At 49.2% G+C, this 26,768-nt stretch overlaps 1 protein-coding gene across 1 annotated transcript; it reads left to right on the top strand.

Moving 5' to 3' along the window:
• Positions 1-987: 987 nt before the first annotated feature.
• On the top strand, positions 988-20,939 carry QTRT1 (queuine tRNA-ribosyltransferase catalytic subunit 1). The gene is made up of 10 exons (XM_044282825.1): positions 988-1,213; positions 2,144-2,212; positions 2,996-3,134; positions 4,979-5,057; positions 5,142-5,257; positions 13,450-13,588; positions 14,540-14,615; positions 19,597-19,706; positions 19,786-19,870; positions 20,348-20,939. The coding sequence occupies exons 1-10, from the start codon at positions 989-991 to the stop codon at positions 20,498-20,500; spliced, it is 1,191 nt and encodes a 396-aa protein (XP_044138760.1). The 5' UTR covers position 988; the 3' UTR covers positions 20,501-20,939.
• The last annotated feature ends 5,829 nt before the right edge of the window (positions 20,940-26,768 follow it).

Below are 26,768 nucleotides of genomic sequence, written 5' to 3'. Positions count from 1 at the left end.
CTTAGTGCTCATACACAGTAGTTATGCCCCCTTAGTGCCCCCCAGTAGTTATGCCCCCTTAGTGCCCCTACACAGTAGTTATACCCCTTAGTGCCCCCACACAGTAGTTATACCCCTTAGTGCCCCCACACAGTAGTGCTGCCCACTTAATGCCCTCACATAGTAGTTATGCCCCTTTAGTGCCCCCCACATAGTAGTCCTGCCCTCTTAGTGCTCCTACACAGTAGTTATGCCCCCTTAGTGCCCCTACAGTTTCTGACCACTTAGTGCCCCCACACAATAGTGCTGCCCCCTTAGTGCCCCCAAACAGTAGTGCTATCCCCTTAGTGCACCAAACAGTATTGCTGCCCACTTAGTACCCTCACATAGTAGTTATGCCCCCTTAGTGCCCTCACATAGTAGTTATGTCCCCTTAGTGCCCCCCAGTAGTTATGCCTCCTTAGTGCCCCCCCAGTAGTTATGCCTCCTTAGTGCCCCCACACAGTAGTGCTGCCCCCAAACAGTAGTGCTGCCCACTTAGTGCCCTCACATAGTAGTTATGCCCCTTTAGTGCCCCCCCTCCCCCCTCCACAGTAGTAATGCCCCCACACAGTAGTTATGCCCCCTTAGTGCCCTTATGGGGGCAGTGTGGATGTCATTATGAAGAAGCAGTTGGTTATTATAGGAGAAACATGGACATCTTGGTTAACATCAGGAAATCAGCCACACAAGAGCCAGTGGGTGACATCATGTGGGCATTGTACACGTCATTCTAAGGCACTGTTGGTGTTATTAGGGGGGTAGTGTGGATTTCATTATTGGGGAGCTCTATTATACGGGCATCTCTAATTGTATTACACAGGCACCATGGCTGTTGTGATGGAAGTACTGAGGATTAATTAACTTTGTACTGTAAAGTTTTCAATAAAGTAAGAAAGAAAACAATGCATTTCCGCTCGCAGTTGCTAAGCTGGAGCGGTATACGTCACTTCCGGTTGTCAATGGGAACATGGCGGCGCCCAGTGGACACGCGTTACTGCACCGGGTGTTGGCAGAATGTCCGGTAACGAAAGCTCGGGCCTGCGAATTGCTGTTACCCCACGGGCCGGTGAAGACTCCGGTGTTTATGCCGGTGGGAACTCAGGGCACGATGAAGGGGGTGACTGCGGATCAGCTGCGGGACCTGGGCTGCGAGATCTGTCTAGGGAACACCTACCACCTGGGGATGAGGCCGGTAAGAAACGCATGGAGAGAGCACGAGTCTGAACTGCGGCATATGTTAGAGTCTGCTTTACCAGTCCCAGCCTGCTGTATTACTGTGCAGAGGAACTACAACTCCCAGCACTGCTGGGATGCGCTGCGTGTCGGACCTACCCTGAATATAGGCCATCAATATGAAAATCTTAGAAAAAGCCCCTTTAAACATGTTTTTCTAACCCTCCTAGGGGACTTGAACCTTCTATCCTTTGATTGCACTGTGATACTTGTGCCGAGGCAGGGCGTAATAGGAGTACTGAGGTGACAGCTGCTCAGATGACTGCGTTGCACGGAAGCCGATTGGGTTGCACTAGACTTTGCTGGCGTCACCATTGTCTGGTTCCGATCCTTGCTGACTGAAGCGCTCTCCCCCCTTCTTCTGCATTTTTAGCCCGTCAGAGAAATCCTAGAACTATGTTGTCAGTGTCTAGGAAGGGCCAAAACCCGTGAAAATGGTTGTCCCATGAAAAATATTCTACATTTTTCCAATCGGCCCCGGGATCGGAATACTTTCATAACTAGATGTAGTATAGCCACTGAGCTATTTAAAGGGGTATTCCGATCTTGGACATTGGGGCCATATCGCTGTCTGGTAAGTGCGGGTCCCAACTCAGGGACCCTCGTCTATCCTTGGAACGGAAACCGCAAAGTGCCGGAGGTGCCCACCCTCCATTAATTTCTGTGGAACTGCCGGAAATCTTGGTTATTTCCCTTAGACCCATCGAAGTCAATGGCGCGCTGCTCTGCTATTTTCAGCACTCCCATAGAAATGAATAGAGGACGGCTGCACATGCGCGGTGCGCCCTCCAGCACCTTATGGGCTCCATTCTAAAGAGAAGTGCGGGTCCTGCACCTACCAGACATTGGGGGGCGCATCTTTTAACCCATTCTTGTTTTTTTATTTCAGGGGCCGGAGATAATGAAGAAGGTGAAAGGCCTGCACGGCTTTATGGACTGGGACCGAAACCTTCTGACGGTGCGTGTGGAAACCCAGGGGGGTTGTGATGCCCAACTGGGGGGCCCCTATGGATTACTGTACCCCTTCTCTCACCCCCGTCATATGCAGTGTGTAGCCCTATGGTGCAGTCAAGGCCTGAGGCCCCAATACTGGGCCAGTTTTACCATCTCTGGTCTATTTCCTCACTTTGTTGGATCTCTGCTTGCTTCCAGTGAATGGAAACCTTCAGGTTTACACCCAGAGACTGATAACACTTGTATCCAGTCTAGGCGACTCTCTGTGAATGGAAAGCGCCAGCATCCCTCTCCTGTTCTGATGCATTTTACCTGCGCTGATACATTGTAACAGATGGTCACTTACAAGATGATTGTCTAAACTGGATACAGTTGTAACAAATCCCCAGCAGGACTGGATTTCAGCTTCTGGATGTGACTTTATTCATTGACAGCACACAGAGATGTTTACAAAGGTAAGGAACTGGCTCACATGAGTACAGTAGCCTAGGAGTCCTAAAGATTCACACAAGATGTAGCAGAGCTGGCAGAGCGCCCTTCCCCCAGTAATACCTGCCTGTCTAAGAAAAAGTCATGGCTTCTGCCCTCTCCTATTGGAGCTGCTGGGAACGCTGCCACCCAAGGAGTCGCTGACCTGTATGGAGGGCAGCCGTCAGGTAGACGGCCCTAGATATCTACAGCGCCACCTATCGCACGCATTAGAGAATGGTTTCACCCTGAAAGTACGATGAGCTACAGATGGCGGTAATACCCCGATAATAATCCCTGCCTTGTCCTCCGGGGGTAGGACAGCGGTGGCTTTCAGATGGTCTCGTTGGTGGAGCTGTCCAAGGTGACGGAAGAAGGGGTGCACTTCACGTCTCCGTATGATGGGAAGGAGATTCTGCTGACTCCAGAGAAATCCATCGAGATCCAGAATGCGCTGGGTAAGTGACCTCTCATCCTCATCACTTTATATACATCGATCGGTGCGAGCCTCGTAGGAGCCGTCTACCGTAGGTCCTCGCAGCGTACGTGGAGGCGCGCTGTCCTGTCGGGTCCTCGCAGCGTACGTGGAGGCGCGCTGTCCTGTCGGGTCCTCGCCGCGTACGTGGAGGCGCGCTGTCCTGTCGGGTCCTCGCCGCGTACGTGGAGGCGCGCTGTCCTGTCGGGTCCTCGCCGCGTACGTGGAGGCGCGCTGTCCTGTCGGGTCCTCGCCGCGTACGTGGAGGCGCGCTGTCCTGTCGGGTCCTCGCCGCGTACGTGGAGGCGCGCTGTCCTGTCGGGTCCTCGCAGCGTACGTGGAGGCGCGCTGTCCTGTCGGGTCCTCGCAGCGTACGTGGAGGCGCGCTGTCCTGTCGGGTCCTCGCAGCGTACGTGGAGGCGCGCTGTCCTGTCGGGTCCTCGCAGCGTACGTGGAGGCGCGCTGTCCTGTCGGGTCCTTGCAGCGTACGTGGAGGCGCGCTGTCCTGTCGGGTCCTCGCAGCGTACGTGGAGGCGCGCTGTCCTGTCGGGTCCTCGCAGCGTACGTGGAGGCGCGCTGTCCTGTCGGGTCCTCGCAGCGTACGTGGAGGCGCGCTGTCCTGTCGGGTCCTCGCAGCGTACGTGGAGGCGCGCTGTCCTGTCGGGTATGAATACTTCTGTATTTGCATGTAATAAATACAGGCAGTGAGCTATTCAATAAAATATATCTGTGTAGCGCCACCTGCTGTTCTTTTACTTATTTATTGTCCACCTCAATGAAATGGCCGCACGCGCTTGGTTTGAATTTTCAACTGCCACCAGCCATATGTTTTGTTGGAAGCTGTGCCAGTTAGCGGGAAAGATCTGCGGCAGTAAAGACACACATCTCCTGAGCTGTGATGAGAGAGCTGCGGCAGAAAGGACACACTCCTTGAGTTGTTATAAGGAGAGAGTTGTAGCAGAAAGGACATGCCCCCTGAACTGTGATGAAAGACCTACGGCAGAAAGTACCCCCCCATGTTGTGATAGGGAGAGGGCTGTAGCAGAAAGGACATGCCCCCTGGGCTATGATAGGGAGACCTGCAGTAGAGAGGACATGCCCCCTGAGTTGTGATAGGGAGACCTGCAGAAGAAAGGACATCCCCTTTCTCTGAGCTGAGATAGAGAGCTGCAGCATAAAGGACACACCCTCCAGAGAAAGAACACGCCCCCTGAGCTGCTAGCTTGAAATAAATCTAGAAGAACAATTGCAGCAATGAATGTGGAGATCTCTGGACCCATGTGAGGTCCGGGGCTGGTTCTAGCTTTGTTAGAAAGAGATTGTCATGCACTATATCAGTGTTTCCCAACCAGTGTGCCTCCAGCTGTTGCAAAACTACAACTCCCAGCATGCCCAGACAGCCTTTGGCTGTGCAGGCATGCTGGGAGTTGTAGTTTTGCAACAGCTGGAGGCACACTGGTTGGGAAACACTGCACTATATGATGTCTGATCTTCATTTTTAAAGGAACAGTTCAGGCAGTACTGATGGGCTGTGGTATGCATAGTGCAGCACCAGAGGGGGCGGGGCATGACACAATGGAGGTCTATATTGTGCTGCACCTGAGCCTCTGTGGTTGGGGGGGCATAGAGCAGCTTCACAGGGAACACCCACCGAGCCCTGAACCCGCAGCTCCACAAGGTCAGAAGATCCTGGAGGACATACTGTAAGCAGAACCTCCCCAGACACCTCCTGAAATGAGTTTTCAGTGGACTTTCTTGACTTGCCGTATCTCAGCCTACACCTGGCGGTGTCCCCTTATTTGCCTCCCCCTTTGTCTCCTCTCTCAGGCTCTGACATCATGATGCAGCTGGATGACGTGGTGAGCAGCACCATCGCTGGTCCCCGCGTGGAAGAGGCCATGTACAGGTCAGGAGGAGGCGCACACATGCATCTGTTCACGCCCTCTGTATGATTATGTGGCGGGTGATGTTCTCTGTTGTGTGACCTCAGGTCCATCCGCTGGTTAGATCGCTGCATCACCGCCAATCACAACCCGCAGAAGCAGAATCTGTTTGCCATCATTCAGGGAGGTCTGAACGCTGAGCTGCGCAAGAAGTGTCTGGATGGTAAGTAATCACCGCATGGAGAAGGCTTGTCGCTCACAGTATGTATCGTACCTCAGAGCTGCATTCTCTTGAAATTTCCCAGAAGTCTCTTGGCTCTTCTCATAGATTACTCTGGTGGTCACTGCTTTACTGTAGCTAAGATGTTAGGGGTGTCAAGCTTGTTTACAGTTGCCATAACCAACAGAATAGTGAGTGCAGCTCTGGAGTATAATACCGGATGTAACTCAGGAGGATCAGTACAGGATAAGTAATGTATGTACATAGTGACTGCACCAGCAGAATAGTGAGTGCAGCTCTGGAGTATAATACAGGATATAACTCAGGATCAGTACAGGATACAGTCAGGTCCATAAATATTGGGACAGCAACACAATTCTAACATTTGTGGCTCTATACACCACTACAGTGGATTTGAAATGAAACAAACAAGATGTGCTTTAGCTGCAGACTGTCAGCTTTAATTTGAGGTATTTACATCCAAATCAGGTGAACGGTGCAGGAATTACAACAGTTTGCATATGTGCCTCCCACTTGTTAAGGGGCCAAAAGTAATGGGACAATTGGCTTCTCAGCTGTTCCATGGCCAGGTGTGTGTTATTCCCTCATTATCCCAATTACAATGAGCAGATAAAAGGTCCAGAGTTCCTTTCAAGTGTGCTATTTACATTTGGAATCTGTTGCTGCCAACTCTCAAGATGAGATCCAAAGAGCTGTCACCATCAGTGAAGCCATCATTAGGCTGAAAAAACACAACAAACCCATCAGAGAGATAGCAAAAACATTAGGCCTGGCCAAAACAACTGTTTGGAACATTCTTAAAAAGAAGGAACGCACCGGTGAGCTCAGCAACACCAAAAGACCCCGAAGGCCACGGAAAACAACTGTGGTGGATGACTGAAGAATTCTTTCCCTGGTGAAGAAAACACCCTTCACAACAGTTGGCCAGATCAAGAACACTCTCCAGGAGGTAGGTGTATGTGTGTCAAAGTCAACAATCAGGAGAAGACTTCACCAGAGTGAATACAAAGGGTTCACCACAAGATGTAAACCATTGGTGAGCCTCAAAAACAGGAAGGCCGGATTAGAGTTTGCCAAACGACATCTAAAAAAGCCTTCACAGTTCTGGAACAACATCCTATGGACAGATGAGACCAAGATCAACTTGTACCAGAGTGATGGGAAGAGAAGAGTATGGAGAAGGAAAGGAACTGCTCATGATCCTAAGCATACCACCTCATCAGTGAAGCATGGTGGTGGTAGTGTCATGGCGTGGGCATGTATGGCTGCCAATGGAACTGGTTCTCTTGTATTTATTGGTGATGTGACTGCTGACAAAAGCAGCAGGATGAATTCTGAAGTGTTTCGGGCAATATTATCTGCTCATATTCAGCCAAATGCTTCAGAACTCATTGGACGGCGCTTCACAGTGTATATGGACAATGACCCAAAGCATACTGCAAAAGCAACCAGAGAGTTTTTTAAGGGAAAGAAGTGGAATGTTATGCAATGGCCAAGTCAGTCACCTGACCTGAATCCCATTGAGCATGCATTTCACTTGCTGAAGACAAAACTGAAGGGAAAATGCCCCAAGAACAAGCAGGAACTGAAGACAGTTGCAGTAGAGGCCTGGCAGAGCATCACCAGGGATGAAACCCAGCGTCTGATGATGTCTATGCGTTCCAGACTTCAGGCTGTAATTGACTGCAAAGGATTTGCAACCAAGTATTAAAAAGTGAAAGTTTGATTTATGATTATTATTGTGTCCCTTAACAAGTAGGAGGCACATCTGCAAACTGTTGTAATTCCTGCACCGTTCACCTGATTTGGATGTAAATACCTCAAATTAAAGCTGACAGTCTGCAGGTAAAGCACATCTTGTTTGTTTTTTATTTCAAATCCATTCTGGTGCTGTATAGAGCCAAAAATGTTAGAATTGTCGATGTCCCAATATTTATGGACCTGACTGTAAGTAATGTATGTACACAGTGACTGCACCAGCAGAATAGTGAGTGCAGCTCTGGAGTATAATACAGGATCAGTACACAGTGACTTTTTAAAATGCAGGGGTTGTTATTTATCTGCTAAATGTACAATGAAGAGCTTTCTCTGGTGATAATTTATTTTGGTTGAAGCAAAATCTCTGAAGACTTCACGCATATGGAATAATTTTAAAAGAATACATTTTTGACAATTTCTGTGGGATTTTTTTTTCTAAGTTCATTGAACTTTTTAAGAAATGGAAAAAATGATGATGCTTCAGTCACGTGTCCTTCCAATGAGCGTCTGCTGCAGTGAATCTAACATGCTGAGAAATCAATTACATAGACATCTGCTGTTCTAATTAGCCGGATATGGTCATGTTTGCTCATAAAGTGGAACAAAGCTAATTAGTGTCCTCCATGTTTCCCCCCAGTCCTAAAGGGAATGTCCCTTGTTCAGCATTATTTTCTGTGTTTTTTTAATGAATCTAAATACACTCATTGACAAAAATTATCCCGCACTGAGATGGACTGGAGTGAAGCTTTCTCTGCGTGACTGTAATGATGATGTATGGAAGTGATTTACAGTGTTAGAGAGCGGACTCGAGGCTCTAGGACCCTGTTGTGCCACTTGTAGCCTGGGTACACGATGAGATACGGCCTCTAGCCCGGGTACACGATGAGATACGGCCTCTAGCCCGGGTACACGATGAGATACGGCCTCTAGCCCGGGTACACGATGAGATACGGCCTCTAGCCCGGGTACACGATGAGATACGGCCTCTAGCCCGGGTACACGATGAGATACGGCCTCTAGCCCGGGTACACGATGAGATACTTTAATACGGTTTGAGAGATCCGCTCACCTCTGTAGCCCTCAGGGTAGGTGCACCAAACAAAATTTGAGATCACCCCTCAAAAAAGTAGTTAAATTGTAAATTAAGTATGGATGGGCACTCATATAAGGAGGTATAGGACACACTTTAATATTAAAATAATTGATAATAAAAAATACAATTCATACATAAAAATATTCTGTTGAATACTCCACAGTCCTGGCTTTAAACTGAAGCTAGCAGTCCAAACAGCCAAATTGTGTAACTAATGGCTACTCCTGGTTGTAGGAAAAACCAAAGGCTGTTCGGACGGCAGGTTCCTGCCAAGTCAGGCAAAATGATTATATAAAATACATATAAAAGATGCTTAACATATTTAGCTAAACAAAATAAAAGTTCATTCAGTATGGTCCTATATGGGGGGAAGCAAAAATAAATGCTTAATTGACACTGAGTAACTTCTCAATAGGTTTTCAACCTGCGTCCTGAGATGTTATTTGACGTATGTAGCAATCTCTATAGGAAAGATGGGCTTCCTTCTTTAACTGTTGCTATATTTGTATCAAAGTTCTGTCTTTAAATGTAGATGGTGTTTTTCCTCTTATCGCTTGAATATGGTAGTTTAACAAGCTTGACCCACTGTGTGGGCTTACCTTCACCTGCGTGCCTCTGTTCGTTTGGTGGGTTTGCGGTCCACAGTATATGCCGGCGTCCCGGCTCTGAAGTTCACCGTGTCCCACGTGTCTCTCAGCTGGCTTGCAGGGTTTGAGTCAGTAGGAGGATCACCCGACGCAGGTTAGTGACGTCTCAGGGTTTCTGTCCTTACGGAATAAGACCGTTCTTTTTTTCTTTGTTCTTTGTAGTGCACTCTTTATTCGTAGGTCATCTGTAATTCAGGGTATTCCGCCAGACGCGTTTCGAGGAGACGCTGTCCTCTTCCTCTGAGGAATGCCACTGAGGAAGAGGACAGCGTCTCCTCGAAACGCGTCTGGCGGAATACCCTGAATTACAGATGACCTACGAATAAAGAGTGCACTACAAAGAACAAAGAAAAAAGAACGGTCTTATTCCGTAAGGACAGAAACCCTGAGACGTCACTAACCTGCGTCGGGTGATCCTCCTACTGACTCAAACCCTGCAAGCCAGCTGAGAGACACGTGGGACACGGTGAACTTCAGAGCCGGGACGCCGGCATATACTGTGGACCGCAAACCCACCAAACGAACAGAGGCACGCAGGTGAAGGTAAGCCCACACAGTGGGTCAAGCTTGTTAAACTACCATATTCAAGCGATAAGAGGAAAAACACCATCTACATTTAAAGACAGAACTTTGATACAAATATAGCAACAGTTAAAGAAGGAAGCCCATCTTTCCTATAGAGATTGCTACATACGTCAAATAACATCTCAGGACGCAGGTTGAAAACCTATTGAGAAGTTACTCAGTGTCAATTAAGCATTTATTTTTGCTTCCCCCCATATAGGACCATACTGAATGAACTTTTATTTTGTTTAGCTAAATATGTTAAGCATCTTTTATATGTATTTTATATAATCATTTTGCCTGACTTGGCAGGAACCTGCCGTCCGAACAGCCTTTGGTTTTTCCTACAACCAGGAGTAGCCATTAGTTACACAATTTGGCTGTTTGGACTGCTAGCTTCAGTTTAAAGCCAGGACTGTGGAGTATTCAACAGAATATTTTTATGTATGAATTGTATTTTTTATTATCAATTATTTTAATATTAAAGTGTGTCCTATACCTCCTTATATGAGTGCCCATCCATACTTAATTTACACGATGAGATACGGCCGGTCATGGAGGCATACAGGTTCCTGGTTCCTGCGACACATTTGCCCACAGATGTTACAGCTCGGCCTGTAGATCCTGGGCACTCGTAGGTTGGTGAAGCTGGTGTCCCAGCTTGTCCCATAAATGCTGGATCGATGATAAATCTGGTGACCGGCAGCCAAGGAAGTGGTGTAATCTGGAGGAGACGTTCCCGGGAAACCTTCGCTGTGGGTGAGCATTATCCTGCTGAAAGACGCCAGTTGGAAGCCCTGCCATGAGAGGAGCACATGTGGCGGCAGGATGTCCTGCACATATCACTGAGATGTTAGTGTCCCTCGTATCACCACTATGGGTGACCGACCGTCGTATGTGATGGCTCCACAGATCATCACACCAGTATTTGGGGCAATGTGTCACTGCACAGCAATGGCAGAACTGAAGTACTTACCACAAGGTCTCCATACTCAGACCTGACCATCATGGGATCCCAAATAGAACTTAAATTTGTCACTAAAGACCATATGGTTCCAGTCCGTAGTAGTCTAGGTTTCTCGTTCATGACACCACTGCAAACAAAGGAGACTGAGGTTGGCTGTCAATGGCAGGACACATAATGGACACGGTGACACCAAATTTCCTTCTGCTAAGCGCCTGGAAATGGTCTGGGCAGATACAGGAATGTGTAATGAAGGGACCACTTGTTTCTGGATGGTGGAAAACGAAACTGTGCTCGTCAGTGGATAAAATGATCCTCTCTACTGGTGGTCTGTCTGGAACCTCTTCCCCATGTCTGCATGTCCTCACATAGGCAGAGCATTATCTGTCCTGTAGGAGTCTATGGGGATGGTACAGTATATGTCTTGATACCACCTGGGCATATTTGTCTATTGTGATGTAAATGGGGCTCTTAAGGGATTTTCCAGTTTTTAGATATTGATGACCTTGCCTCAGGATAGGGCGTCGATATCAGATCTGTGGGTAGACCTGGCATCTCCATCAATTGGCTGTTTTTAGCAGGCGCAAGAGCTGGAAGTGGGGAGATCGATCCACTGTTTATCCACAGCCGATTGGTTGGAGTGCCAGGTGTCTGATCCCCTGAGAAAAGGTCATCAATATCTAAAGTGGAAAAACACAATCTGGCCCAATAGAAAACTGATCCGTCTCCCATAGACTTTCAACGGTGTTCAAGACAAATCCATCATGGCTATATAAGACATATTACAACCGGATCCGTTCATGACGGGTGCGTGCGGTTGTATTATTGTGACAGAAGCGTTTTTGCAGATCCATGATGGATTTGCAAAAAACGCTAGTGTGAAATTAGCCTAACACAGCGCCCATTCACATCTGTTAGTTGTAGGACAGGACAGGTCCTCCGGCCATTCTACACTCAGGATCCTTAAGGGAGGACGCCTCTAATAACTACTGTAGAATTCACTAATAGGGCGTATGGAAATGGAGTTTGCACAACTGGAGATCATCATCTTCAAGGTTGGCATAGACAGGAAGATGACTCCACCTCTGCTAGTTGGTTAGAGGTCTACCTTTACTTGAAGCACATGAGTGGGAAACATTGAGCTTGTATTGTCTCCTTCCATCTTGCCCGGATCTTTTGTCTTGAGCCTTACAGGGATCAGGTTTTCTTCTGTAAGACATGTGAGAGAGAGGTTTTATTTATTTTTATTACCGTATTTTTCGCCGTATAAGACGCACCGGCCTATAAGACGCACCTAGGTTTTTGAGGAGGAAAATAAGAAAAAAAATATTTTGAACCAAAAAGGTGCACTTTTGGTGGGTTTTGAACTAATTGTGGTCTGTGGGTGACGCACTGTTATGGGGGATCTGTGGGTGACGCACTGTTATGGGGGATCTGTGGGTGACGCACTGTTATGGGGGATCTGTGGGTGACGCACTGTTATGGGGGATCTGTGGGTGGCACTGTTATGGGGGATCTGTGGGTGGCACTGTTATGGGGGATCTGTGGGTGGCACTGTTATGGGGGATCTGTGGGTGGCACTGTTATGGGGGATCTGTGGGTGGCACTGTTATGGGGGATCTGTGGGTGGCACTGTTATGGGGGATCTGTGGGTGGCACTGTTATGGGGGATCTGTGGGTGGCACTGTTATGGGGGATCTGTGGGTGGCACTGTTATGGGGGATCTGTGGGTGGCACTGTTATGGGGGATCTGTGGGTGACACTTATGGGGGATCTGTGGGTGACACTTATGGGGGATCCTCTCTGGATGGCACTGTTATGAGGATGAGGATCTGTGAATGACAGTTATGGGGGGGATCTGTGGATGACACATATATAGCATCTTATGCTGTCATCCACAGATCCCCTCCATAAGTGTCCCTGTAGTGAATGACCCTCAATACAGGGGGTGGGGGTCGCATCTGCTTTAATGACAGTGGGGCCCGTGCAGTGACTATTCTACTACACGGGCCCCGCTTACTGTATAATCATATCTCTCTAATAGTTAATTGTTCTATGCATGTAATCGCATAATGAGCGCTAATGAGCGCTGTGTATTACCGTACTTAAAACTAGCAGCGCTCGCCGTTCGGAGCAGAGAGGAGGCAGGAGGCAGGCCGGGAGGACGGGCGCTTGCAACGTGAGTCATACGTCACGCGCCTGCGCCGCCTGCTTCATTCATAAGTGGGCGGTGCAGGCGCGTGACGTATAACTCACGCTGCAAGTGCCCGTCCTCCCGGCCTGCCTCCTGCCTCCTCTCTGCTCCGAACGGCGAGCGCTGCTAGTTTTAAGTACGGTAATACACAGCGCTCATTAGCGCTCATTATGCGATTACATGCATAGAACAATGAACTATTAGAGAGATATGATTATACAGTGAGCGGGGCCCGTGTAGTAGAATAGTCACTGCACGGGCCGCGCTGTCATTATTAATGCAGATGCCGCCCCCAGCCCCTCCTCCCTCACAGCTGATACACCCGCCGCGCGGCATCGCGGCGGGTGTATCATTGAAAACTGGGCAAAATAAGCTACATTCGCCGTATAAGACGCACTGCTATTTCCCCCCCACTTTTGGGGGGAAAAAAGTGCGTCTTATACGGCGAAAAATACGGTATATATAATGTGAACATTCTGTAGTACACATTTTTGTCCACTAGATGGCCGCAAACCAGATGTATGAGCCACGTGTGCATTCTTTTGTCTTAAGGTCAGTAGGGGAGGAGGAAAGGGGATTAGGTTGCAGTTTTCAAATCTATCTATGAACTCGGAGTTGAAGTTGCGGAAACCACTCCTATCAGGTTAAGGAGCCAATAGTTTCTTAAGGAACACCCCTTTTGTGATGACATGTCTGCTATTTAAGTGAATGTAACTTGAATAAAGGGTCTCTCTCTTCTTCTGGCTCAGGGGGATGAGGATGGGAAGATGATTTCATAAAAACCAACTTGTGTGTCTGGTCTCATTATGAAAGCAGTATAGCACGTGCATACTTATACTTCTCATTGATTTGGCAGCACACAAAGAAGATGAGAATCGCATCAATTGCGATAATGGACATTACTTCAAAGCTAAAATGTCTCTCTGTAAGTAATCCTCTAATTCCCTCTTCTAGAGATGACCAAGCGAGATGTTCCTGGCTTTGCCATTGGTGGCCTGAGTGGAGGTGAGGAGAAGGACCACTTTTGGCGGATGGTGACCCTCAGCACTGACTACTTACCCAAGGACAAACCTCGCTACCTTATGGGAGTTGGGTAAGGTGCTAAGAAGATGTAGGAACATGGGCCTTTAAGAAAGACAGCTTGCAGAATTCAACTAAAGAGTCCCTGAGTTTTCCAAAAACTGGATATGTTATAGAGACATATATTAAGTTTTGATCTGTGGGGGCCTGAGCACGGAGACCACCCACGACCTCTAAAAAGAGGAGAGAGAAGCGCTCGTACATCATGCTCTGTCTCCTTGCTACAGAGGACAGAATCGAGACGACGCATAGTCCTTTAAAAAGCGTCTCCTGCAGCGAGAGTGGGATGTGACCTTCTGTATTCTTGTATCATGTCCTTTGTCCTATCTTTTTCACACTTTCCTCAAGTAAATTACTCTTCATAGTAAACTTTGGGGGCTGCATGTGTGGCCAATTTTAGTAAATGTCCTACATTTTGTAGTTTGCTGAAAGGTGGTAACTGTGAAGGTCTTGATTAGGGATGAGCGAATCGACTTTGGATGAAACATCCGAAGTTGATTCGCATAAAACTTCATTCTAATACTGTACGGAGCAGGAGCTCCATACAGTATTAGAATGTATTGGCTCCAATGAGCCAAAGTTATTCTGTACCTTGGAACCGAACCCGAGTTTGGGAAATGGTGTTTTTTTTTTTTTGTTTTTTTTTTACAGTGGAAATTAATTTATGAAGTCTCGCGAGACTTCGCAAGGCAATAACTTCGGCCTATTGGAGTCAATACTCCGTACGGTATTAGAACGAAGTTTTATGCGACTCGACTTCTTCAGATGTTTCATCCGAAGTTGATTCGCTCATCCCTAGTCTTGATACTGAGCCTCATCAAACCTTAGAATGAAGGGGCCGTCGGCAGTCCCATCGGTCCTTCTCGGTCTCGCCATTACATTAGGGCCATCACTGGGATCTCTCAGACGTCAGGGCGGTTTTATCCACTATCCTGCTTAGTTAACGTTTTTCCTCCTCTTTCAGATACGCCACAGATCTGGTGGTTTGCGTGGCTCTTGGGTGTGACATGTTTGACTGTGTCTTCCCCACCAGAACGGCCGTAAGTATCTTGTAAGCGCAATGTGAGAGGACGGCCCTTTTGAAACATACCCATAACACATTTGGCCTTCATGGCATGTGGACCGCCCTCACAGACCATTCCAAAGTAAACTGTGACGCATCAAGAGAAGTAGCAGTATAATTCCAGGCTCTGCTTTGGGTATTATGCAGTTCCATCCCAGGCAAAATTGATTTCTATTAAAACCCAAGTGGGAGGAGAAGCTAGCCACTTCCTCCCTCACGGACATATCCGTTATACTACACTTCCCAACATATCTTTAAATTACAAAACCTTTTATAACCTCGTCGGTCATAAGTTAGGATGAAGAGTCCCATCTTCCTGCCCCAAACCATCCGGTCACTGAAAATGGGTCACTATGTGACTGTGATGGGAAGGTAGGAGCTAAAAATTGAGGAGCACGTCAAATGTTTAGTTTTTTTGGCTGCAGATACTCTTTTTAGTACCCCCTAGTGATGAGAAGTTTTAATGCAAGTACTCCCAAGGAAGCGAACAGTGATACATGTTAGCCAAATATGGCTATTCTCCTGCCGCTGTCATAGGTTCTGTCCTAAACCTCTCATTAGGACAGACACCATATTAGGATCCGTGATGGCTGAATTATTGGCAGAGTTATCTTCTGTACTACCAAACATACAGGATAATACAACGCTACATACCTCTAACATGTACTGACGTCTCCTCTGATGTTCTCTTTCCTCATCTTCTCCATTCCGACCAGACCGCCATGGTGACTTAATTCAACCAGTTCTTGTCTCTGCAGAGTGTGACACACAAACATTTTAGTTTCCTACTTTTCCATCTTCCTCCCCACGTTCTGCAACCCCCAATACTGTGCCCACTGTGCTCCCCAATACTATACTGCAGTGATCCCCCTGAAAATACAGGTACCACTTAGATAGTGCCCCTTTAATAATTATTTACACACAGCTCCCTAAAAAAATAACTGCGCCCAGCAAATAGTCTCTCTGGCACTTATACTGCCGTAAACATAATGTCCTCCTAAGCTGAGTGTTCACAGTGTCCCCAATAGTAATGTCCCCCATTGCGCCCCAGAAGTAAGTCTTCACCATGGTCGCCCAGTGGTGCAGGACACAGGCTTTTTTCGAGCTGCATCCTGAGCCATATGTAGCCCTCCTCAGTTGGCACCACTTGCATAGGCTACAGGCACTAGGCCAGAAGCCTATCGGCATGAATGACAGGACAGGGTGGTATCACTCCTGTGCCCTGCTGCAGCATTCAACTGTATTGCTTTCATGCAGAACCTTAGAAGGCTACTTTTACCCTGGCGTTCGGTGCAGATCCGTCATGTGTGCCAGGCTGCCCAGAGGCAACGAAAAGCTGTCCTCTGTGGGAGGTGTATCGTCTGTGTTCTCTGTATCCCCCCAGCCACGCACCAGTGATGGCCATGAGCTGGTCTGGGTGCCACCCTGCTGTGAACACGGTTCCTCCTCCTCCTCCATCTCCTCCTCCTCATCCTCCAGAACTGTACCCTGGCTGGACAATTGTGTACCTGCCGTTTGTGGGTGCAGGAACCCACCCTTGGAGCTACTTGGGAATGACTGGCCGGAAACCCTATGAAATGATCCCTCCTCCTCCTCCTCCTGTGCCACATTCTCTTCCATCATCGCAAGAAGCGTTTTTTTAAGGAGGCATAGAAGTGGGATATAACGCTGAGAACGGCGTTATCGGCACTGGCCATGTTGGTGGAGTACTCGAAACAGCACAACAAGGAACACAGGTCTCGCATGGAGGCCGAATCATTGGTGGTGAAGTGGTGCTGCTCCGCAGAGCGACTCACCCGTGCGTGCTGCAGCTGAAACTCCACTATGGCCTGCTGCTGCTCGCACAGTCTGGCCAGCACCTCTTCCTCTGAACTACACAGATCACTCGTATGACCTTGATTCCATGTGGGGGGTCGAGGACCTCATCGTCCTCCACATCATCTTCCACCCAGTCTTCACCCCTGCCCTCCTTGTCGGTCTGCACACTGCAGAAAGCCCCAGCAGTTGGCACCTGTGTTTCGTCATCATCCGAGACGTGCTGTAATGGTCCTCCCATGTCCTCATCCTGAAAGATAAGTGGTTGGGCATCGGTGCACTCAATCTCTTCCACTTCTGGGGCAGGGCTAGGTGGATGGCCCTGGGAAACCCTGCCAGTAGAGTCATCAAAAAGCAGAAGAGACTGCTGCATGACTTGGGGCTCAGACTGCTTGGCTGAGTCGCAAGGGGGTGAGGTGAAAGACTGATGGACATCGGCTGCAGGTGCCAACTGTGGTCTTTCAGCAGGGGACTGGGTGGGAGACAATGTGAAGGAACTGGAGGCACTGTCAGCACCCCAATCTACTATCGCCTGTACTTGTTCAGGTCTCACCATTCGTAGAGCCTCATTCAGCCCGACCAAATACCGCTGAAGGTTCTGTCGCCTACTCGCACCTGAGGAAGGTGTTTCACTTGGGCGTGTAGCTGGCACAGATCGACCACGTCCTCTCCCTGCAACAGGAGCTCCACCAGCAGCACCACGACCGGGGCCACGTCCCTTATTTGACGCTCTCCTCATTCTCCGCAAATGTAGGATCTTGTCCAAAATGGGTGTTTTGTTAATAACAGAATAGAACAGCAGTATGTAACGCGTGTATCTCGCACTGACAGATGCAGCAAACGCCGCAAATTTAGTATTTTGCCCAAGAATATTATTGCAATATTTCAAGCTTGTATTTCACACTGACAAATGCAGCAAAGGCCCCAGATGTAGGGTCTTGCTAAAAATGGGTGATTTTTATTTTATTTTTTTTAAACCCAGAATATTATTGCTGTATTTTAAGCTTGTATTTGACTGTCACAAATGCACATATGCTGTGCTGTTGCACTGAACTTGCATAAAATGGCCGCTGCCGCCCACCTAACTAACAGACTGATAAAAGTTATTTTTCTCTGTCACTGGGCTCAGGGCAGGGTAAAAGGATTGTGCACTGCACCTACAAAACCAAATCTAGGTAGATCGCTGAGTTAACAAGCACTTGTGATTAAAGATTCTTTCCTATTCTCTCCCTCACAGCAGCAGCATCCTCTCCCTACACTAAGCAGAGCAGAGAGACGTGCAGCGCTACGTGACTCCAGCTCATATAGAGGCTGGGTCACATGCTGCGCTGGCCAATCACAGCCATGCCATTAGTAGGCATGGCTGGGATGGCTTCTAAGGGCACACAGTTAAATGCTTGTTGATTGGCTGCTCTGCGGCCTTTCAAAAAGCGCCATTAAATCGCTGAACACCGGGGTAAAAAAAAAAATCCTAAAGTTCGGTATGAACCCGAACTTTACAGTTCGGGTTCGCTCAACCCTACTCATAATGCACAGCAAAGCTGCCTGAGAACCTCCTAATACACACCTCAGCTGCCGGAGAACCTCCCAATACACACCTCAGCTGCCGGAGAACCTCCCAATACACACCTCAGCTGCCGGAGAACCTCCCAATACACACCTCAGCTGCCGGAGAACCTCCCAATACACACCTCAGCTGCCGGAGAATCTCCCAATACACACCTCAGCTGCCGGAGAACCTCACAATACAATACACACCTCAGCTGCCGGAGAACCTCCTAATACACACCTCAGCTGCCGGAGAACCTCCTAATACACACCTCAGCTGCCGGAGAACCTCCTAATACACACCTCAGCTGCCGGAGAACCTCACAATACAATACACACCTCAGCTGCCGGAGAACCTCCTAATACACACCTCAGCTGCCGGAGAACCTCCCAATACACACCTCAGCTGCCGGAGAACCTCCCAATACACACTTCAGCTGCCGGAGAACCTCCCAATACACACCTCAGCTGCCGGAGAACCTCCCAATACACACCTCAGCTGCCGGAGAACCTCCCAATACACACCTCAGCTGCCGGAGAACCTCCCAATACACACCTCAGCTGCCGGAGAACCTCACAATACACACCTCAGCTGCCGGAGAACCTCACAATACAATACACACCTCAGCTGCCGGAGAACCTCCTAATACACACCTCAGCTGCCGGAGAACCTCCTAATACACACCTCAGCTGCCGGAGAACCTCCTAATACACACCTCAGCTGCCGGAGAACCTCACAATACAATACACACCTCAGCTGCCGGAGAACCTCCCAATACACACCTCAGCTGCCGGAGAACCTCCCAATACACACCTCAGCTGCCGGAGAACCTCCCAATACACACCTCAGCTGCCGGAGAACCTCCCAATACACACCTCAGCTGCCGGAGAACCTCCCAATACACACCTCAGCTGCCGGAGAACCTCCCAATACACACCTCAGCTGCCGGAGAACCTCCCAATACACACCTCAGCTGCCGGAGAACCTCCCAATACACACCTCAGCTGCCGGAGAACCTCCCAATACACACCTCAGCTGCCGGAGAACCTCCCAATACACACCTCAGCTGCCGGAGAACCTCCCAATACACACCTCAGCTGCCGGAGAACCTCCCAATACACACCTCAGCTGCCGGAGAACCTCCCAATACACACCTCAGCTGCCGGAGAACCTCCCAATACACACCTCAGCTGCCGGAGAACCTCCCAATACACACCTCAGCTGCCGGAGAACCTCCCAATACACACCTCAGCTGCCGGAGAACCTCCCAATACACACCTCAGCTGCCGGAGAACCTCCCAATACACACCTCAGCTGCCGGAGAACCTCACAATACACACCTCAGCTGAACCTTTAATAAAAGGATGAGGTAATTTCCAAACCGATCTGTACTGGATAGGAAGCCCCTCCATACTCTGATCTATAGCCGTCTGTATTCTCTTCAGCGGAGCTGCACCTCCGGTTCCTGCACATCCAGGGAATCGGCGCTTCATTTGCAGGATTGTTGGTGGTCTTATCATAAAGTGCTGCCAATAACTGATTAATATTTCATGTAAATGTGTATAATTTTTTTTCGAATATTTTTTACTTGTAGAGATTTGGGTCGGCGTTGGTTCCGTGGGGTTCTCTCCAGATAAAGAGCAAACAGTTTGCCAAAGACTTCACTCCCATAGACAAGGACTGTAAATGCCCGACATGTCAGAGGTGAGATCTTCTGGAGTAATAATCTATGGAAATGTCAGCATGAAGGTCAATGTCTCTAATCTGCTGATTTTCTTTATAGATATTCCCGCGCTTACATCCATGCTCTCTTTAAAAGTGATACCGCAGCGATGCATCACATCACTATCCATAATATAGCTTACCAGGTATGTGGAGACCCGGGCTTATACAGTTTGTGACATGGAGTCTGCTCCTCCCACCACAGGGTGATACAGGAGGGAGGAGCTATGTGACATGGAGTCTGCTCCTCCCACCACAGGGTGATACAGGAGGGAGGATCTATGTGATATGGAGTCTGCTCCTCCCACCACAGGGTGATACAGGAGGGAAGAGCTATGTGATATGGAGTCTGCCCCTCCCACCACAGGGTGATACAGAAGGGAGGGGCTATGTGATATGGAGTCTGCTCCTCCCACCACAGGGTGACACAGACAGTAGGGAGGAGCTTTGTGACGATATCTGCTCCTCCCACCACAGGGTGACACAGACAGGAGGGAGGAGCTTTGTGACATGGTGTACGCTCCTCCCAGCACAGGGTGACACAGACAGTAGGGAGGAGCTTTGTGATATCCACCCCTCCCACCACAGGGTGACCTAACCTGTTTTCTCCTTTCTCCTTCCAGTTGAATCTGATGCGCTCGGTGCGGGATAGCATTCTGAATGGACGCTTCCCACAGTTTGTGCAGGATTTCATGAGGACCATGTACGGCACAAAGGACAAGTACCCACAGTGGGCGGTAGATGCCTTACAGACCGTCAGCATCACCTTAGAGTGACGCCCATATATAAAGACCCACATTCCTTCTCCTGGATCCCAGTGCCCACCCGCAAGGCTTGACGATGCCATCACTTGAGCAGATATGCCAGTGGAGCGTTGCTCAGTACTCCAGTGATGGCAGCAACGCCCGGTGCAGCAGGCTCCGACGGAGGGCTTCTTTGTGAGAAAGCTGGGATACAGTCAATATGGCTGCCTGGATAGCACCCAGCTTTCTCAGAAACGGACGTCCTTCACTGGCAGCTTGATAGAGGAGGACGACCTGAAGGACTTGGAGGCTGTTTGAGGTCATAGTGACCACAATTACATGAAGAGCTTTACTTTCTCACTACATCCCCTATCCACCCGCTGTGCCCAGGCTGGAGAGGGTTAATTCTCCATTTTATAACTTTTAATGTGATTGTTCACAATTTTAATATTTTTTACAATAAAACAGTTGGTGTCTGCATGCGCCAGTTCTGTCTTTTTAGGACATTGTAGGATACTGACCAGAGGTTGGAAGGTCTTCTGTATACACTGCAGTATGTGCCAGTTGGCATTGGGGCCCCCGCCACTTGGGGTTGGTGGTGTCAATTGGTGGCAGGCAGGGTCACAAACTGTTAACTTGATTCACCAAAGTGCCCCCACAGAAAATTGGTGCCCCCTCTTTTTGCCCTCCACAAAGTACAGTTCCCTCTTTGTGCCCTTCACGCAGTACTAGTGCCCCCTTTGTGCCCTTCACGCAGTACTAGTGCCCCCTTTGTGCCCTTCACGCAGTACTAACGTCCTCTACTCGTTACTAGTGCCCTATTTGGCAGCTGAAGGATCTGTGTTGGTGCCATGTTCATATGTGCCCGCATAGCTGAAAAACATGATGTTTTAGGCTACTTTCACACTAGCGTTTTTCTTTTCTGGCGCTGAGTTCCGTCCTAGGGGCTCAATACTGGAAAATAACTGATCAGTTTTATCCTAATGCAGTCAGAATGGAGAGAAATCCGTTCAGGATGCATCAGGACTAGAGATGAGCGAACTTCTGTTTTAAGTTCGGCGTCTAAAGTTCGGGGGCGGGTTAGCGGAGAATCCCGATCTGGAACCGGATATGGATTCCGACTTCCGTTGTGGTCCGTGGTAGCGGAATCAATAATGGCCGATTATTGATTCCGCTACCACGGACCACAACGGAAGTCGGAATCCATATCCGGTTCCAGATCGGGATTCTCCGCTAACCCGCCCCCGAACTTTAGACGCCGAACTTAAAACAGAAGTTCGCTCATCTCTAATCAGGACGTCTTCAGTTCAGTCTTTTTGACTGATTAGGCTTTTCAGAAAACCGTAGCATGTTGTATTGTTACCTCCGGATAAAAATCCTGAACACTTTGACTGAACGCCGGATCCGGTCTTTTTCCCATTGACTTGCATTAACGCCGGATCCGGCGCCGTGTGTTCAGTCAAACCGGAGCCGGCTTTTGCATGTTAAACCCGAAAAATGTGAAAAAAAAGTTAGTCCATAAATGGCGGATCCGTTTTTTCCAATGCATTTTTTCATTGTGATCAAAATCCTGATCAGGATTCAAATGTAATCCATTTTCACACGTTTTTCTGGATCCGACGGGCAGTTCCGGTGTCGGAATTGAACGCCGGATTTAAACAACGTTAGTGTGAAAGTAGCCTCAAAGGATACATGTCATATTTTCATAAAAAAATCAATTTTAGGCCTCTTTCACACGTGCGTTGTCCGGATCCGGCGTGTACTCCACTTGCCGGAATTACACGCCGGATCTGGAAAAACGCAAGTGTACTGAAAGCATTTGAAGACGGATCCGTCTTCAAAATGCGTTCAGTGTTACTATGGCAGCCAGGAGGCTATTAAAGTCCTGGTTGCCATAGTAGTAGTGGGGAGCGGGGGAGCGGTATACTTACAGTCCGTGCGGCTCCCGGGGCGCTCCAGAGTGACGTCAGAGCGCTCCATGCGCATGGATGACTTGCCATGCGATCACGTCATCCATGCGCCTGGGGCGCCCTGACGTCACTCTGGAGCGCCCCGGGAGCCGCACGGACGGTAAGTATGCTGCTCCCCCGCTCCCCGCTACACTTTACCATCGCTGCCAGGACTTTAGCATCCCGGCAGCCATGGTAACCATTCAGAAAAAGCTAAACGTTGGATCCGGCAATGCGCCGAAACGACGTTTAGCTTAAGGCCGGATCCGGATCAATGCCTTTCAATGGGCATTCATTCCGGATCCGGCCTTGCGGCAAGTCTTCAGGATTTTTGGCCGGAGCAAAAAGCGCAGCATGCTGCAGTATTTTCTCCGGCCAAAAAACATTCCGTTCCGGAACTGATGACATCCTGATGCATCCTGAACGGATTTCACTCCATTCAGAATGCATTAGGATAATCCTGATCAGGATTCTTCCGGCATAGAGCCCCGACAACGGAACTCTATGCCGGAAGAAAAGAACGCAGGTGTGAAAGAGCCCTAAGCATATGTTCCTGCTGCAGCAGCATTATGCTTAAAGCTATATTTAGTTTCTTCACTTACCACTGTTTTCCTTGAGTTTTCCCTTTAGTTACGGCTGTTTTGAATCCTACATTATGAGGATCTTCTCAAGATGGCTCCTCTGCCAGTTCTCTGAGGCCAAAACGGCATTCCCTCCGGTCACATACAAACTTGCTGTAGCCAGCAGCTTCCTGCCAGCCAATCAGATTGGATTACTGAGAGACCTGCCTCCTCACTCTGAAGCCTAATGCAGGCATGCAGTGTGAAGGACCGCCCCTCTCTTCCTAGCCGGAGACAGATGAGCCATAGCAGCGGTCTTTTAAGGGAGCAGTGGAAAGGGACAGGGGACATTAATGAAAGCTGTGATTATAAGGTGATTACAGAGCTTTTTACAATCATTGACAGACTAGCTCAGGTATACAGGCCTAGCTCTAATAAACTAGCAAATAAAAGAAAAATATGACAATTACCCTTTTAATATATGCAAATTGAGACCATGGGAACAAGACGAACACCCCCCTGGACTTCGCTCGTTTGTAGGAGGCAGGGAAGGGGAGATATGGAGCCAAATAGCGACGCTGTGTTTGGTCTCCACATGTACCAGGGATCCGGCCGGGTCCATTGGCACCAGAACCGCCCCCTATGATCAAAATAGTTTTTGGGGGGGATTTTTAGCTACCATAACCAATGGACTGGGATACTTTCAGGGGGAGAAAGGGGCATGACTGACCAAGGGTTAATTGCCCATGCGAGGCAGTAGCCATGGTCTTACTCGCTGTGCATCGTGTTAGGAGAGACCTGGAACCCCTGCTGACATCACTGCCTCCCATGTGACTATACATCTATCCGGTAACTGAGGGGTTGTCTCCTCACAGACAATGGGGGCATATTGCTAGGATATGCCCCCATTGTCTTGTAGGTGCGGGTCCCACAGCTGTCCCGCAAAGTGGTGGCTGGAGGGTTCCGGTCCAGCCACCACCAAGCGTTCTCCCCATACAACTGAATAGGAGCGTACCTCGCATGACCGGCTACCACTCCCATTCACTTCTATGGGCTCAGCTATTTTCAGCAGCCCCATAGAAACTGAATGGAGGGCGACTGCGCATGCGCAGTGCGCCCTCAACCACTTTCAGAGCTCTGTTCTCGATATAGGTGCGGGTCCGCGGTGGGACCTGTACCTAGAAGACAAGGGAGGCATAGCCTAGCGATATGCCCCTATTGTCTGTGATGAGACAACCCCTTTAACTCTGACCGTACTATCGCCTGTATTTGCATCTCGGACCATTGTATCTATTCTGTTTCTATAGTTTTGTTATCTAGTGTTAAATATAACTGTATAGCTGTTCTTTTGTCTCGATCCACGAATCCCGCACGTCCGTGCCTCGGTATAACGTTACATGCTACCTGGGCTGGTTTCTGGCCCGATATAATCGTGTTAACGGACCGGACTTGTATCTAACGAGGGACTGGTGGCAGTCTACCGGGCTGCAGGGCTCTGTGTCTCACTGAGGCTCTCAGCTTGTCGGGGTTGTGAGCGAGTGCTGTGCCACGCCGGAGGTCGTATGGACCACGCTCTCTCACTCCCCGTGACTGTGCTAAGCTGACCTCGCGTACCCCCAGGGAGTGCTGAACGTCACATCTTGGTCACAGTGACGAGACCGCATCGCGTGATCCCGGCGTAGTGTGACCTCAGGCGGGGCTGTGAGGGGCGGTTGGTCACAGGCCCTTTTCCTTTTTTGTTATTTTGAAAATGTAAAAAATGTTTTTTGCTTAAAATACTAGGGGAACGTGTCCTCTTTAGCTCTATGCCTTTTGGAGATCATTTCATCTTCAACTTGCTCAACTGTTCACAGTAATAGTAATTTTGACCAGGGGTGCCCAGACTTTTGCATGCCACCGTAACTTTCTGGGTCTTCAGGAGGCTCTTGCAGCCTCCCTGAACCTCCGCCTCGCTCCTGTGCTTTTAGAGCCGCCTGGTAGACATTGTTTTTACCCTGTTTGTGTTATGTAAATGGCTCAGGCACTCTGCAATTACTGACAGCAGAGCAGGCGGGGGGCTGAAAAATAGCTGCAGAGCCGCAGGTTCTCTGAACACCCCGCATACCATTATAGCTGCCGAGCCACAGATCCCCTGAACACCCCGCACAACATAATAGCTGCAGGTCCCCTGAACACCCCGCACAACATAATAGCTGCAGAGCCACAGGTCCTCCCCATCATCCCGCATACCATTATAGCTGCCGAGCCACAGATCCCCTAAACATCCCACACAACATAATAGCTGCAGGTCCCCCTGAACACCCCGCACAACATAATAGCTGCAGAGCCACAGGTCCTCCCCCGTCACCCCACACACTATTATAGCTGCAAAGCCACAGATCCCCTGAACACCCCGCACAACATAATAGCTGCAGGTCCCCCTGAACACCCCGCACAACATAATAGCTGCAGGTCCCCCTGAACACCCCGCACAACATAATAGCTGCAGGTCCCATGAACAACCTGCACACAATCATAGCTGCAGGTCTCCTGAACAACCTGCACACCATTATAGCTGCAGGTCTCCAGAACACAGTTAGAGCTGCAGGTCCCCCGAACACTCCGCACACCATCAGAGCTGAAGGTCCCCCGAACACCCCGCACACCATCAGAGCTGCAGGTCCCCCGCACACCCCGCACACCATCATAGCTGCAGGTCCTGCGAACACCCAGCACACCATCATAGCTGCAGGTCCTGCGAACACCCCGCATACCATTATAGCTGCAGGTCTCCAGAACACCCTGCACACAGTTAGAGCTGCAGGTTCCCTGAACACCCCCGCACACCATCATATCTGCAGGTCCCCCGAACACCCCGCACACCTTCATGGCTGCAGGTCCCCCGAACACCCCGCACACCATTATAGCTGCATGTCCCCTGAACACCCTGCGCACAGTTATAGCTGCAGAGCTTCTGGTCCCCTGAGCACCCCACACAGCATTATAGTCGCCTCCTGGGCCCAGCGGACTGGTGAAGAGCTGAATGTGTGGATCGCTGACTCTGTTCTTATCCTTTTGGTGCCTTTACTTTTAGATTCATGAACCACAAGCAACGCGGGAGATGTTATTTGGTCAGTTTACAGCTAGAGGGCGCCAGTGCACCATGGGAAATGCCCCATGTTTCATGCGGAGTGCTTCTTATTTAGGCTACATGCACACGACCGCTGTGTGTTTTGCGGTCTGCAAAACACGGATGGCACGGACAGCCTATAATATAACTGCCTATTCTTCTCCGTAAAGCGCGGACAAGAATAGGACAGGTTATATTTTTTTTGCGGACAACGCATGGAGTGCTGTCCGCATCTTTTGCGGCCCCATTGAAGTGAATGGGTCCGCAGTTTTGGCGGCTCGGATGTGGACCAAAACCACGGGCGTGTGCATAAGGCCTTACCCTGATGATCATTTGTTTGGATTCCTGGCTGATATTATTGGGGCGGCAGGGAGTACGTCGGGCGAGGCAACCATCGGAGCTATATACGCCCTGCACGCCCCATATACTGGGAGAGAAGGAAAGTGCAGCCTACTGTCAAAGCCCCCAAATGATAGAGATGGTGGGTCACCCCGACTTCTCACCCCGTTTTCTCAGCAGTCACTTTTATATACTCTCTAGTGCAGCAGTCATTTTTATATAGAATCACTTATGCAGCAGTCACTTTTATATAGAGCCTCTCGTGCAGCAGTCACTTTTATATAGTCTCTCTCATGTAGCAGTCACTTTTATATAGAGCCTCTCGTGCAGCAGTCACTTTTATA

Source organism: Bufo gargarizans, chromosome 2 (assembly GCF_014858855.1).
Source record: "Bufo gargarizans isolate SCDJY-AF-19 chromosome 2, ASM1485885v1, whole genome shotgun sequence".
Classification (NCBI taxonomy): Eukaryota; Metazoa; Chordata; class Amphibia; order Anura; family Bufonidae; genus Bufo; species Bufo gargarizans.
The sequence above is the reverse complement of the archived record's forward strand: the minus strand, read 5'-3'. Positions and strand labels throughout refer to the sequence as shown.

Bases quoted from the DNA above. Each gene is read 5' to 3' on its own strand.
- QTRT1 (XM_044282825.1), top strand. From the start codon at position 989: ATGGCGGCGCCCAGTGGACACGCGTTACTGCACCGGGTGTTGGCAGAA. The intron at 5,258-13,449 runs GTAAGTAATCAC...TCCCTCTTCTAG, and splicing joins GCGCAAGAAGTGTCTGGATG to AGATGACCAAGCGAGATGTT. The intron at 14,616-19,596 runs GTAAGTATCTTG...TTTTACTTGTAG, and splicing joins TCTTCCCCACCAGAACGGCC to AGATTTGGGTCGGCGTTGGT.